General features: G+C 51.1%; 1 protein-coding gene across 3 annotated transcripts in view; it reads left to right on the plus strand.

The window, feature by feature from the left end:
* The window catches only part of Znf710 (zinc finger protein 710), a 63,200-nt gene extending 50,421 nt beyond the window's left edge, over positions 1–12,779 (plus strand). Inside the window, exons 2-6 of one of the 3 annotated variants that reach the window (XM_028754861.1) lie at positions 857–2,348; positions 6,188–6,379; positions 6,679–6,853; positions 8,645–8,742; positions 10,386–10,504. In XM_028754861.1, coding sequence (XP_028610694.1) covers positions 885–2,348; positions 6,188–6,379; positions 6,679–6,853; positions 8,645–8,742; positions 10,386–10,394 — 1,938 coding nt within the window. In that variant the 5' untranslated portion in view covers positions 857–884 and the 3' untranslated portion in view covers positions 10,395–10,504. Of the gene's footprint in view, positions 1–856; positions 2,349–6,187; positions 6,380–6,678; positions 6,854–8,644; positions 8,904–10,385 lie in introns of those variants that run through there. The other 2 variants (XM_028754860.1, XM_028754859.1) reach the window with 2 other exon arrangements.
* Positions 12,780–13,467: the final 688 nt, after the last annotated feature.

Genomic DNA, 13,467 nt, shown 5'->3' on the forward strand with positions numbered 1-13,467 from the left:
GAGGGGGTGGAGGCGCATATCTGACTGTAATTGCAGCATTCAAGAGGCTGAGGCTGTAAGATAGCAAATTCCAGGCTAGCCTCATATATACTAAGATCCTAGTTTTTGTGTGTGTGTGTTTTGTTTTGTTTTTTTTTTTAAGGAAAAAAAAAAGAGAGTAGAGTCACATTTGCACATTTTGAAGCAGATTTTTGAGGGCATCGTGAAGATCCTATAAGACCCAGTTTCAGAACCACTGGGCACGGATTAGGGAGGTAGCTCTGTGGGGAAATTGCCTGCTGTACAAACAAGAGGATGGTCCTAGCAGACAAACCTCTAACCCCAGAGCTGGATGGCAGAGTCAGGAGAATCCAGGTTCAATTAGAGACCATATCTTAAAAAAAAAAAAAAAAAAAAAGGCCTGACCTTGACCTTATGCAGACCTGCATTTGTGCACGGACCATGCACCTGTACATGAATCATTGGGCAGATGGATGTGGGGGCACACATTTGTAATTCTAGCATTGGTTGGGATGTAGGGAGGCTTAGGCGAGAGGATAAGGTGTTCTAGACCAGCTACCCTGTCTCAAACAAAGAAAAAGAATCACAGATGAAATCCATCCTCCTTCCTGTTTTATGGATAGAAAGACTAAGGCAGGCAGGGGGTGGGGCTCACCCAGGGCATCTCAGAGATGGAGGAGATGGTTAGATACACAGAGGTGGCCATTGATCCCCATATTACAAGCATACCCTGTTCTCAAGGCAGGGGTCATGACATCAAGGCCATCCACACCCGAAATTATCTGGACCCTTGTCTTCGAGTCTGATGCCCACTCAGCATGGATTAGCAGTATTAACCTTCCCTTTTCTCTTACAGAAATGCCCTCATAGCCAAACGCCACGGGATGGAGGGCTTCATGGACTCAGGGACACAGACGGACGCTGTGGTGGTGCTGTCCTTGGCTCAGGCTGCAGTGCTGGGCCTGGTCTCAGAAAATGAGCTCTTTGGAGCCACCATAAGTGCTGAGGCCTTCTATCCAGACCTAGGGCCAGAACTGACTGGGACAGCCATCGGGGAGCCAGGTCCATCAGGGCCCGACATCTATCAGCTGGCCTGTAACGGGCGGGCCCTGGAAGAGCCCCCAGAAGAAGAGGTGCTGGAGGTAGAGGCAGCCTTTGAGAAGCACACCCGGAGGAAGACACGGCCCCCTGTGAGGCTGGTACCCAAGGTCAAGTTTGAGAAGGCAGAAGAGGAAGAGGAACAGGAGGTATATGAGGTGTCTGTGCCTGGTGATGACAAAGACCCGGGCCCTGCAGAGGCCCCTGCTGAGGTGGCCAGCGGCGGCTGCGAGGCCCTGGTGCAGAGCAGTGCGGTCAAGATGATCGACCTCAGCGCCTTCAGCCGCAAGCCCCGGACACTCCGGCACTTGCCGAGAACTCCAAGGCCAGAGCTGGACATGGCCCCATTCGATCCTCCTTTCCCGGACCCAGCCCGGGATGGCTTCCCCGAGCCCAGCATGGCACTACCTGGACCAGAGACTTTGCCCACTGAATGTAGTTTTGAGCCGCCCCACCTGGCCCCTCTGAGCAATCCTGAGCCTCCCAACATGACGTCATCGACAGAGCTCGTCAAACCGGAGCAGGGCTTCGTGTGGCAGGAGTCCAGCGAGTTCGAGGCTGACACAGCAGGCTCGACGGTGGAGCGCCACAAGAAGGCGCAGCTGGATCGGCTGGACATCAACGTGCAGATCGATGACTCCTACCTAGTGGAGGCGGGCGACCGTCAGAAGCGCTGGCAGTGTCGCATGTGCGAGAAGTCCTACACGTCTAAGTATAATCTAGTGACGCACATCCTGGGTCACAACGGCATCAAGCCACACTCATGTCCCCACTGCAGCAAGCTCTTCAAGCAGCCCAGCCACCTGCAGACGCACCTGCTGACGCACCAGGGCACACGGCCCCACAAGTGCCAGGTGTGCCACAAGGCCTTCACTCAGACCAGCCACCTCAAACGCCACATGCTGCTGCACTCGGAGGTGAAGCCCTACAGCTGTCACTTCTGTGGCCGTGGCTTCGCCTACCCTAGCGAGCTCAAGGCCCACGAGGTAAAGCACGAGAGCGGCCGCTGTCATGTCTGTGTCGAATGCGGCCTAGACTTCTCCACCCTGACCCAGCTCAAGCGCCACCTGGCCTCCCACCAGGGCCCCACCCTCTACCAGTGCCTGGAGTGTGACAAGTCCTTCCACTACCGAAGTCAGCTGCAAAACCACATGCTCAAGCACCAGAATGTGCGGCCCTTCGTGTGCACTGAATGTGGCATGGAGTTCAGCCAGATCCATCACCTCAAGCAGCACTCCCTCACCCACAAGGTAAGGCCACCAAGCCATGGCTGTCCCGTGCCACTTTCTTTCCAACGGGTTCCAAAACCCCAATGGGATTATGGGATTATTTATGTAGTACACAGGTAGACTTTAAGATGTATTTTTATTTTGTGTATTTTGCCTGTATATATGTCTGTGCCTGGTCCCCTTGGAGGCCAGAAGAGGGCATCAGATCCCCTGAACTAGATTTGCAGGTGGTCATAAGCTGCCATGTGAGTGCTGGGACTCAAACCTGGGTCCTCTGGAAGAGCAGTCTAAAGCACTGAGCCATCTCTATAGCCCTGACTTCACTTCTCTCACACTTAGAAACTTACCTAATTTTAGTAGAGTATTACAAACATCATACTATGTTGAAATTACTTTTTTTTTTTTTTAAATAGTAAAATTTATCTTTAAAGTGTTTTTGAGGCCTGGGGAGATGGTTCAGAGTATAAAGGGCTTGTGCAAACCTGAGACCTGAGTTTAAGTTGCCAGCACACCTGTAAAAGCTGGGTGTGTGGGTGTATAGAGCCCACCCGTGGGGAGAGGAGACAGGTGGCTCCTGTTGGCTCACTAGGCAGATGGTAAAGCCAAAACAGTGAGGTCAGGAAGGCAGAGAACAAGATGGAGAAACAAGACTTCCCAGCATCGGCCTCTGGCCTCCAGCTGCGCTTGCACCTGAACAATTGCAAACCCTCCCCCCCCACCCACCCCACCCACACATATACAAGCATACGAAACAGAGACAGACACACACAGAGACAAGCATATGCCACAGAGAGACACACACACAGAGAGAAGAGGAATTTTAAAGATTTTTATGTGAAATGTTTGTGGAACTCCCACAGGAATCAAATGTCCCTCCCTGTTCTGAGGCCTGAGAGATCCGTGATAGATGCAATGACCAGGAATTCAGGGGGAATCAGAAGAGTATATCAAAACCTTTGATTTCCCTTTAGGAAAATGCAGTATGTATATGCATATATACATATACATATATATATATATGAGAAAGGTATGAAAGGGATAGATGGGGATGGGGAAAGCTGGCAAGATGACTCAGCAGATAAAGGGACCTGCTGCCAAGCCTGAGAAGCTTGAGTCTGATCCTCTGGACCCATGTGGTGAGAGGAGGGTCGACTCCCATTAGCTGCCACTTGACCCATGCACACACAACACACACAAAAGTTAAATGTACAAGATGGGGCCATGTATGTGTTAGGACCCGAGGTCAGTCCCCCGTGCCTGTGTAAGACCTAGGCGTGCCGCCATGCGTTCATGCATTCATACTCCCCGTGCAGGGGAAGTGGGCGGATCCTTGGGGGGGTTCTACCCTAGCCAGTGAGCTCCAGAACCCCGTGGGACAGCTCCTGAGGAGCGACACCCGAGGCTGACCTGGCACTTGCACACACATGATCACGCATGCACACAGAGGAAGGGGGGCTAGAGAGACGGCTCAGCAGTTGAGAGCACTTTGCTTCTCCGCTTCCACACGCAGCAGCTCACAGCCTCTAGGAACGCCAGTTCCAGGGGGATCCAATACCTCTCACGGCCTCTGCTTGTCCCAGCATACGCACGATGTACAGACATTTGCACAGCTACATCACATGCAAGTGAAATGGATATGTGTATCTTAAAGGTACAAGGGACGGACAGTGTTTACCTGAGCAAAGTAATTTATGAAGACGGGTACTTAAGCAGCCATGTTTTCGTGCACCAGGTTGCTAGACCCAACCTTCATCCATTTTCCTCTCTTCCTGGTGCCAGGTCATGAGTTCTCTTCCCCTCACCTTTCAGCCATCACCACCTCCCTCCTCCAAGAGGCCCTTCTACCCAGGAAGAGGAAGGTGGAATGAAGCCTCTTAGAACATCCATCCATCCTAGCACATGGCTAACCCACAGATTCTATCTAACTCTGCCCAACTTAACCTTTCATGGCTGTGAGTAGTCCCTCCTCTATGTGGTGACCTATGAGACACTTATAGTGTCACAGTAGACACTTCAGTGAGCCTACCAGGCCAGGAGCCCAAACTTTTCCAGCCCAGACTTCTCCAGAACTTTTCTGCTAGTGCAGAGACCATTGGCAAGGCTGACCTGTCAGTTGTAATGGCTGCTAAATGTAAAATGTTAAGATTCAGACACTGGGGCTGGTGAGATGGCTCAGTGGTTAAGAGCACTGACTGCTCTTCCAGAGGTCATGAGTTCAAATCCCAGCAACCACATGGTGGCTCACAACCATCTGCAATGAGATCTGATGCCCTCTTGTGGGGTGTCTGAAGACAGCTACAGTGTACTTATAATAAATAAATAAATAAATAAAGTTTAAAATCTTTAAAAAAAAAAAAGATTCAGACACTGAACCTGCTCCTCAGTAAAATGGTAATTGATTATTAGTGTCTGCAAGGGTAGGAGTGAAGGATGATGGGTAGCTGTGTATTTGCCTTCTTCCTCTACTCGGAGACTTCAAGATCCCTACCATACTAAAGTTTCCAGAGATCTGTGTTGGTGTCTTAATTTGTACCCCGTGCACAGCTGTGTTTACAACTCTTGAATGGGGCCCTCTGGTGGTCATGTGACCCGCCCTGTCAAGAGGGTATATAACAAGAAAGAAAGAGAGCCTGGCAGCTACAAGAATAATAGACATGGGATCTGTTAAAATATCATAACTACCCTGGGTTCAGTCATGAGCAGACACACACAAAAACCCATAATGCAGACATTTTATATTAAGTAGTTGAGACGGTAGCTGTGACCACAGTTGTGCACCTGTTCTGGTGAGATTCTCTTCAGTAAGGACAGCGAGCGTCCAACTGTGACCCCTTCTTCTCTCCCAGCATCCCCTGTGCACACAGCACCCTATTCCTATGCTGAGTGAGTACTGGGCCATAGAGTCCTACAACAGTCCCAACCAGACAGTTTGCTCTCCAGCCGGTGTCTCCTGGGGCTGAGTGTCCCTGATAAGAATCAGCTTTGAGGACTGTCAAACTAAAAACTCCTGGGCCATCTCAGACCCCACTGACTGAGCCTCTGAGCCTCTTTAGGGAGGGGCCTCGGCCTGTCTACTGAACAACAGCTATAGGTGACTCTCCATACCTTCAGGAGATTGGTGGAAGGGTACAAAAGTTTCACAATTCAGAATTTTGTTGTTATTTTTCAAGATAAAGTTTCTCTTGTAGCCTTGGCTGTCCTGGAACTAACTCTGTAGATCAGGCTAGCCTGGAACTCAGAGAGATCTGCCTGCCTCTGCCTCTCCTAAGTGCAGGATTAAAGTGGGTGCTACCACCACCCAACTGCAACTTAGAATTTTATGCATATTTGAGTGTTAGCTACTTTTCTTCTGGTGCATAAAGGTTTTTACTCTTTTTCTGAGTGTTGGTGATTGAATCCAGGACATGACCTTTGGTAGATAAGTACTCTACTGCTGAAAGACCCTAACTCCCCCTCTCCCCCTCTCTTTCTGTGTATCCCCTGGTTGGTCTCAGATCTGTCTGCTTGCTTGGCAGGCAGATGGGAGAAGGCACATAATTTGTCTGCCTTATCCTGGAAGGTAGCAGACCTGCCATTCTGCCAGACCCCAGAGACCGTGAGCAAAATAGCTCAGCGGGTAGAGGGGCTAGCCCCCAAGCCCAGTAACCTGAGCTTGCTGCTCACATAGTGGAAGGAGAGAGCCAGGTTCTGAAAGCTGTTCTCTGATAGTCACCTGTGCTATGGCAGACACACCACACACATGCAAAAAAAAAAAACAAGTTGTTTTTGTTGTTGTTGTTTGTTTTTGTAAAAAAAAGGAATTTCTCAGAGCTGCACGATAGATAGTGCCCCAACCCTGAGTGGTCTCTCTACTCCCACAGGGTGTGAAGGAGTTCAAGTGTGAGGTGTGTGGCCGGGAGTTCACCCTGCAGGCCAACATGAAACGTCACATGCTGATCCACACCAGTGTCCGGCCCTACCAGTGCCACATCTGCTTCAAGACCTTTGTGCAGAAGCAAACCCTCAAGACCCACATGATTGTGCACTCACCTGTGAAGCCGTTCAAGTGCAAGGTATGGGATGGTTCCCTCGCCTGCCTGGGCTGGCCTGGGCTTAGAGGGGTTGGGGTGGAGGGCCAGTGGGGAATTGAAAGGTTGTGATGCAGCCACTGCAGGGACCTGGTCAGGACCCCGCCATGGGATGTGAGCCGCAGTTTCTACCTCAGGCTCCGAGTGAGCAAGAGAGGCAAGGAGCAGCGCCTTTACCTCTCTCTGGTCACAGAGGAAGGGATATCATGCTGTGTGCGGTGGGAGTAGATTGGCCAGGATGGCAGGCTCCCCACAGCCCTCTGGTACCCTCCCTGTTCTTCCAGGTGTGCGGGAAGTCCTTCAACCGCATGTACAACCTGCTGGGTCATATGCACCTGCACGCAGGCAGCAAGCCGTTCAAGTGCCCGTACTGCTCCAGCAAGTTCAACCTCAAGGGAAACCTGAGCCGCCACATGAAGGTCAAGCATGGCGTCATGGACATCAGCCTGGACAGCCAAGGTGGGTGGGCTGTGCGCAGTGGACAGAGCAGGATTGACAGCAGCATGGCGCACTCAGGAGTCTCCTGTCCAATTAGAGGCGTAGGGAGGCTGGCCAAGGCCGAGACATCAATGAGGTGGGCTCAGGTCTGGAGAGAGGGGGAACCTGGAGAGCCATCATGGCAATAACGGGTGGGGGGGTATTTATGTCTTTTTCCAAGGACTTACATGGGCTCACTAAAACAATAATAAAACAATAACTTATACACGTTGAGTGCTGTGTAACTCATGTGACCCTCCCAGGGAGGCTGGCTCTGGTATCATTCCTATAGCAGAAACTGCAGGGCAGAGAGATGAGGTAACTTGGTCATAACACATGAGAACGGTAGATGGGTCATCTCTCTTGTCATTATGAGGTGCCATGATCATTGCAAGTAAGTGGGTGGGAAAGTGATGGGGGGTGGGGAGGACACAAGGTCACACCTCCCAAGTGCACACAGGAGAGTCTCAGACATTCAGTCATGGTACCTGCTGGAGAGAATACAGCCACATAGTCAGAGATGGGTATTCCTGTCAGTAAGTTTTATGAGAGAAACAAAATAGATCTGTGTACGGCGGCAGTACACACAATTCAGGCATTTAGGAACTGAGGCAGGAAGACAAGCATCTCAAGGCCAGCATGGCTATCCAGTGAGACCCTGCAGCATCAATAATAATAGCCTGAGAGAGATTTCCAGAGAGGCTAGGTGCGGCTCCACTTACCTGTAATGCAAGCACTTGGGATAGAGAGGCAGGATTACAAGTTTGAGGTCAAGCCAGGCTATATAAGAACCTCTCTAAGCAAAAAAAGAAAAATTTCTGGAGGATGCTACATCTTAGTGACTGTTAATGAGACATCCCTTCTGTCTGGTCACAGCAGAGCTGACCACTGGTCTACAGTTCCATTGTGGGGAGGTGTCTTCCGATTGTACAGGCAGGAGGCAGCTAAAGGCGTACCTGAGATTCCTCCCTAAGCCCTCAGTGCATTGGCAGCAGCTGGGTGGTTTGACTAAGCCAATACAGATGGCTAGGGACTTGGGTTCGGAGCATCTGGCCAGTAAAGTTTCTGGCAGAGGTGACACTGGCTTGTCTAGGAAGGAAGTCTTACTATGGCTGTGTTGGTAGGTAAGTAGCAACCCTATAGCCTACATCTGGATGTTCTCTGTAGTTCCTTGATACACACTGTCTGATGTGGGCTTAGCCTTGCCCCAGACCTGCTACTGAGTGGGAGTCCTCATCACCAAAGGCTCTGTGTTCCTTGCCTAATGGTCCTTGCCAGAATCTCCCAGAACTGGCATAAAAACTGCCGGGGTTCCAGCAGTCTCTAGGAGAGGGATCTTTGAATAGCTTTTGTATGCATAGGATTTTTTTGCTTCCATGTATGTCTGTGTACCACGGGCTTGCCTAGTGAAGTCCAGAGGAGGCTGTCAGATCCGGTGGAACTGGAGTGACAGTTACAGACACCATGTGGGTGCTGGCAATCATTTCTGGGGCTCTGGAAGAATGCCCTGTGCATTAAACACTGAGCCATCTCTCCAGCACGGTTGAAGAATGTCGTTAATGCTGCCGGCTGGGTCTGGACTCAGGTGCAGGGCTGGGGTTGAAGCCCTTTGCATCCTTCCCTGTGCATCCATGTGAGAACTTTACTGCAGTGGACTTGCCTTGTAGCTGGTCATCAGCAGAGACCAAGCCAACCTTGTCCTTTTGCAAATAACTGGAGCCATCAAACCTGGTTCTCTGGGGTGAGGGGAACAATGTCTTTCCTCATTTCCAGGAATGCTTAGCCCTGCTGCTAGAGCAGCTGGATGCTCGTATGCCTCTTCTAGTTCAACACAGTCTTCAACTCTGTGCGGAGTTCAAGGCCAGCCTGAGGTACTTGCCTGAAGCAATGGACATGAAGCGGGGACATGAAGTTTGACCATAAGCAGTGGTGGAATATGATGGGCTGGCAGTATGAATGGAGAACAACCTAGGCATGGTTCATATTTAACAGTCTGCAAGAATTAGAGATAGCTCAGAGCAGGTAGTGCTTGCTTAGCATGCACAAGGTCCTGGGCTTGACCCCAGCACCCCATAAATTGGATGTGGTGGTGCACCACTGTGATCTCAGCATTCTGGAGATGGAGACAAGAGGTCCAAAAGTTCAAGGTCATCTTTGACTATATAATGAATTCGAGGGTAGCCTGAGATACATGAAATCTATACAAGAGAGAAAGCCATGTGTGGTGGATCACAGCTTTAATCCCAGCAATGGGGAGGCAGAGGCAGGCAGTTCTTCGAATTCTTGGCCAGCCTGGTCTACATAGTAAGTTCCAGGACAGCCAGGGCTACACAGAGAAACCCTGTCTCAAAAAAAAAAAAAAAAAAAAAAAGTGGAGAGGGGGGTTGATTGAAAGCCTAGGCCATCTTTAAAGCCAGGTGAATTATGAGACCCCACAACACTGGCATTTTCCCCTGCACTCAAGGTAGAACAGCAGCCACCAGAACACTGCTTCCTGGCACGTCCGGAAAGGGACAAAAGCTGTCCTCCTTCTTTAAAACCAATAACTTGCCAGCAAGCATTCCTTTCTGACCCACTGGTCAGAATTAGGTTACAGGCCAATTCCTAAGCCACTCATTGGTAGAGGAGGGTGAATTTGTGACCCTCAGGGGATAGATATATAGAAGATACTCCTGGCATCAGGTGGGGAGAGTACAAGACCCTGTGATGTCCTGCACTGGCCCACCACAAAGGATTGTGGCCCCAGATATTAGTGATGTCAAGGTTGAGATGCCCACCTCGGACCTATCAGGGTGAGGTCTGTTTCCCCCTAACTACCAAATTTCTTCAGCGGGTAGGAGCAAAACCCATTCTGCCATTCTCCCAGGCCCCCAGTTCATACCAATCCATGTCTCTTCAGGAGGCACTCTGCATGTGTCGTAACAGCAAGCTTTATAGTAAGATTCCAGTTTGACAGAATTACAAGGCACCTCTCAGACCTCCTCCTGTCTCCAGAGATGCTTTGACAACCTACCTTGGCTGAGTTTGTCCTTGGAGAACCCAGGACCAGGGTAGGGCTGGTTTGGTGCAGTAATGTGGAAAAACCAAGCCTGCCAGTGCTCCAAGGTAGAGCTTTGCAGGTTCACAGGAGCACTTGTGGCTTGACTTTGGGAAGTCGATCAGCCTCTCGGTCTGCATGCCGAGGTTGCAGGCAAACATTGGATGAGGTCTGGGGAACACTTGGCGTGCAGCAGGTATGAGTCCCATAGCAGAGGGAGAACCAGTGACAGACACTGCAGGTGACCCAGGAGGGCTTAGTGACCTAGTAGGGCCAGGGCAGCGTAACCCAGAGGTCAAGGACAGGCCAGGGATCTGTTCTGTCCAAGGCCTGCCCTTGTACACCCAGCAATAGGGTCCGTAACCGCCTGGATGCAAAGACCAAGGAAACAGAGGCTGGACTTTAAGGTCCCCCTCTCTTCCTGCAGGACACTGGGGACGCCCAGTGATTAGGCCTAACTGTGCCCCTCTCTTGTAGACCCCATGATGGAGCTGGCAGGCCCTGACCCTTCTGAACTTGACAACCATCAGGAGATGGAGGACTTCGAGGAAAACTCGTACACCTACAGCAGTGTGGACGGCAGCGCAGAGGCCAGCGCCCTCACTGAGCAGGCCATGAAGGAGATGGCCTACTACAATGTGCTATAGCAGGCCGCTGAGTGGGTGGGGAGGGCAGGGTGAAACCTACACACCGAGGGCTGCCACTCTGCAGCCCAGAACCAAGCTACTGCCCACTGCCCAGCCCTCCTCCCCCCCAACCCTCAGTCATTTGCACCACTAGGGACCTTTAGACCAAATGGAGACGTACTACTGTCCTTGCAGGGAGCTGGGCACAGGCCTAGGCATCCCGGTGAGGGATAGGTAACCAGGAGGTCCACATCTGGTTCTCCTTGGCCTGCTGCTGCGGGTGGGTAGGGGAAATGCTAGTGAGGCCTCTTACAGGCAGACTTAGAGGTCTTCTCCAAGCCACCTCAGACATAGAGGCGCTCTCCAGGAAGAGAACGCTTGAGCCAGGTCTTGTCTCTCTTCTGCACCGACTCTGGCCTTTAAGGACATCTGAGCCTCTGCACTGGCCAGCACTGCCCACCTCCACCCTGCTCAGACCCAAGAACCTCTTTCCCTTCCCTCATCACTCAAGAGCCAGGCAGGGCACTCTGCCTTCTACCTCCTGGGCCTCCCCCTTGCTCCCCACAGGCATGCATGCGGCCCTGGCCCTGCTTGTAGGAGAGCGAGGGAAGTCCAGCCTCCAGAGCACCCCACACCCCAGCCAGCCTGCAGAGCTCCCCTGCCCCAGCCCTGGTTGAAAGTGTCCCTAATATGCATTTCAACAAATTTCATCCAGGTCTGTTCCAAGCTAAGGTACCAACCAGTGTCCTCACCAAACAAAATCAGGACATTGATTGCCTTGTGTTTGGCAAGCATTAACAAAGGTGGAGGCCCCTTGAGCTGGGGGGGGGGGGGCAGGGTGACACATCTCTGGGACCAAGAGGCTGTCCTGGGGGAAGCCAAGGAAGACCACCCGTGGGAAGAGGGGAACTAGAATGTTTTGTTTTCGTTTTTTTATGAGCAGAGAGTGGGTGAGCTGAGGCTTAGCAGGCTCCTAAGGAAGAACAACAGACTTAATTGAAGACCATAGACAGGGGGGGGGTCTGTTGTGAACAAGTGAGGATATTTTTAAGGTAATTTATGTTTTCCTTTCCAACTCTCTGGTCTATCCTCTTTGATGGAGAGGGATTTTTTTTTTGTTTTTGTTTGTTTTTGTTTTGTTGGTTTGGTTTGGTTTTTTTTGTTCTTCCAAGCCTCAGCTTTCTTGTGTGCTGTGTGTGCTTCCTGCTTCCCTTTCCTAAAGCAACCGGGCCTGAGGGACTGGTGCCCCCCGCCCAGGTATATCACTCGCTGGGTGCATCAGAAAGCTAAGGCAGGAGGGAAGGGGAGGCAGAGAACTTACCTGACCCTCTCCAGCTGGCCCTCTTCACCTGTCCACTCTCCTCCCCTCTGTCCTTGAGGTAGTGACTAGGACATTCATAAGCTCCCGAGCACCCAAACCCCTGCCCACAAACCCCAAGGGGAGGAGCAGGCAGGGCTAACCCCAAAAAGGCATAGATGAAGCCACCTGCTTTGGCTGAGAAACCAAGAGGGGGAAACCAGCTGGGGCAGAGGGTGCTGATTGGCAGTACAACTGCCCCCCAAGCCTGTCCCTAAGCGAAACATCAAGCCAGGCCTCAGGGTGACTGTTCAGGACTGGGGGTGAGGGGGACACAGTGGCCCAAGTATGGTTTCCCATGGTTTCTGGCCTCCCAGGTGCCCATCACGATGACCCTCAGGTGGCAGTGATTAGGTGTCACTGTATAAGACATTTCTCCTGCTGAGCAGAAGGCATCACCCCTGCAAACTACCTCTTCCCACAATGACTTTCTCCCCTGGTACCAAAAAGCACCCTATACTTCCTTCTCCTCCTTCTCTTCTCCTGCCAACACAGTGGCCTTGGTCTTGGAAATAGAAGGGAGAAGTCTGGCCTGGATGGGGGCGCCATTGTCTCCCAGCCTGCCACTGGCACAACCCCTGGGGGTGCCATACTCAAAACCCTGCCCTCACCTTGTGCCCCGGCAACTCGGAGAGGAAGGCACAGCACAGTACACAGTTGGAGCTGGAGGTGGTCCTGGCAAGGTTCTGCCAGCCTTACCCCTCCCAGGCTTCCGAAAAGGGTGACTCAGAAGCCCTGGCAGAATTCCACTCTAACTTATTTTGACGTGTATACAAACCAACTGTTTAGCGATTCCACTTGTGCAGAGCCCTACTGTGTTTTTATGTTCCTGTTTAAAAGAGAAGTTTACTTAGCAATAATTATAAATAAATGAATATTCTTTAGTGAGGTGACTGTACATGCTTCTTCTCGCTGCTCTTGGAGGCCCTTCTTCCGAATGAGGCTCCAAGTCACAAGCCAGACAATCTCAGCCACCTAACCTGCCAGATAGTTAGGGAGGGACATGCTCCAAGCCCCTAGGGTAGATTTTATTGTTTAAGACAAGGTCTCAATAGGTCAAACCTACCTGTGAAGGGCTGGGGCTACAGATGAGTTCTCCCATACCCAGCTTCTTTTTTCTGGGTGGTTTTTATAGTTTTGAGGTCTACCTGTGTCTGGCCTGGAACATAACTGTCTTCCTGTCTCAGCTTCCTGAAGCAAGATTACAAGGATGTGTGCACACCTGGCCTTTTCAGATTTCTTGTTTTCTATTTTTGAGACAGGTTAAGTGCTGGGATTTCAGGCTTGCACTGCTATCTATCCCTAACTTGTTTGCAAATATTCCCACTCTTGGATCTGCAAACATAAACCCCGTGGCTAGAGTTAAGAGATAGATAACTAGAGTACTTTTCCAGAGGATCCCGGTTCAAGTCCCATCACGTGGCAGCTCTCAATTGTCTCTAACTCTAGGGGCTCCACTGCCCTGTTCTGACTTCAGTGGCCCTTGCATGTACGTGGTACACAGACATACAAACAGGCAAAATACCCATAAAATAAATAGTTTTAAACCTGAAGCTAGGGCTGTGGATGAGGCTTG

Source organism: Grammomys surdaster, unplaced genomic scaffold (genome assembly GCF_004785775.1).
Source record: "Grammomys surdaster isolate TR1022 unplaced genomic scaffold, NIH_TR_1.0 126036, whole genome shotgun sequence".
Classification (NCBI taxonomy): Eukaryota; Metazoa; Chordata; class Mammalia; order Rodentia; family Muridae; genus Grammomys; species Grammomys surdaster.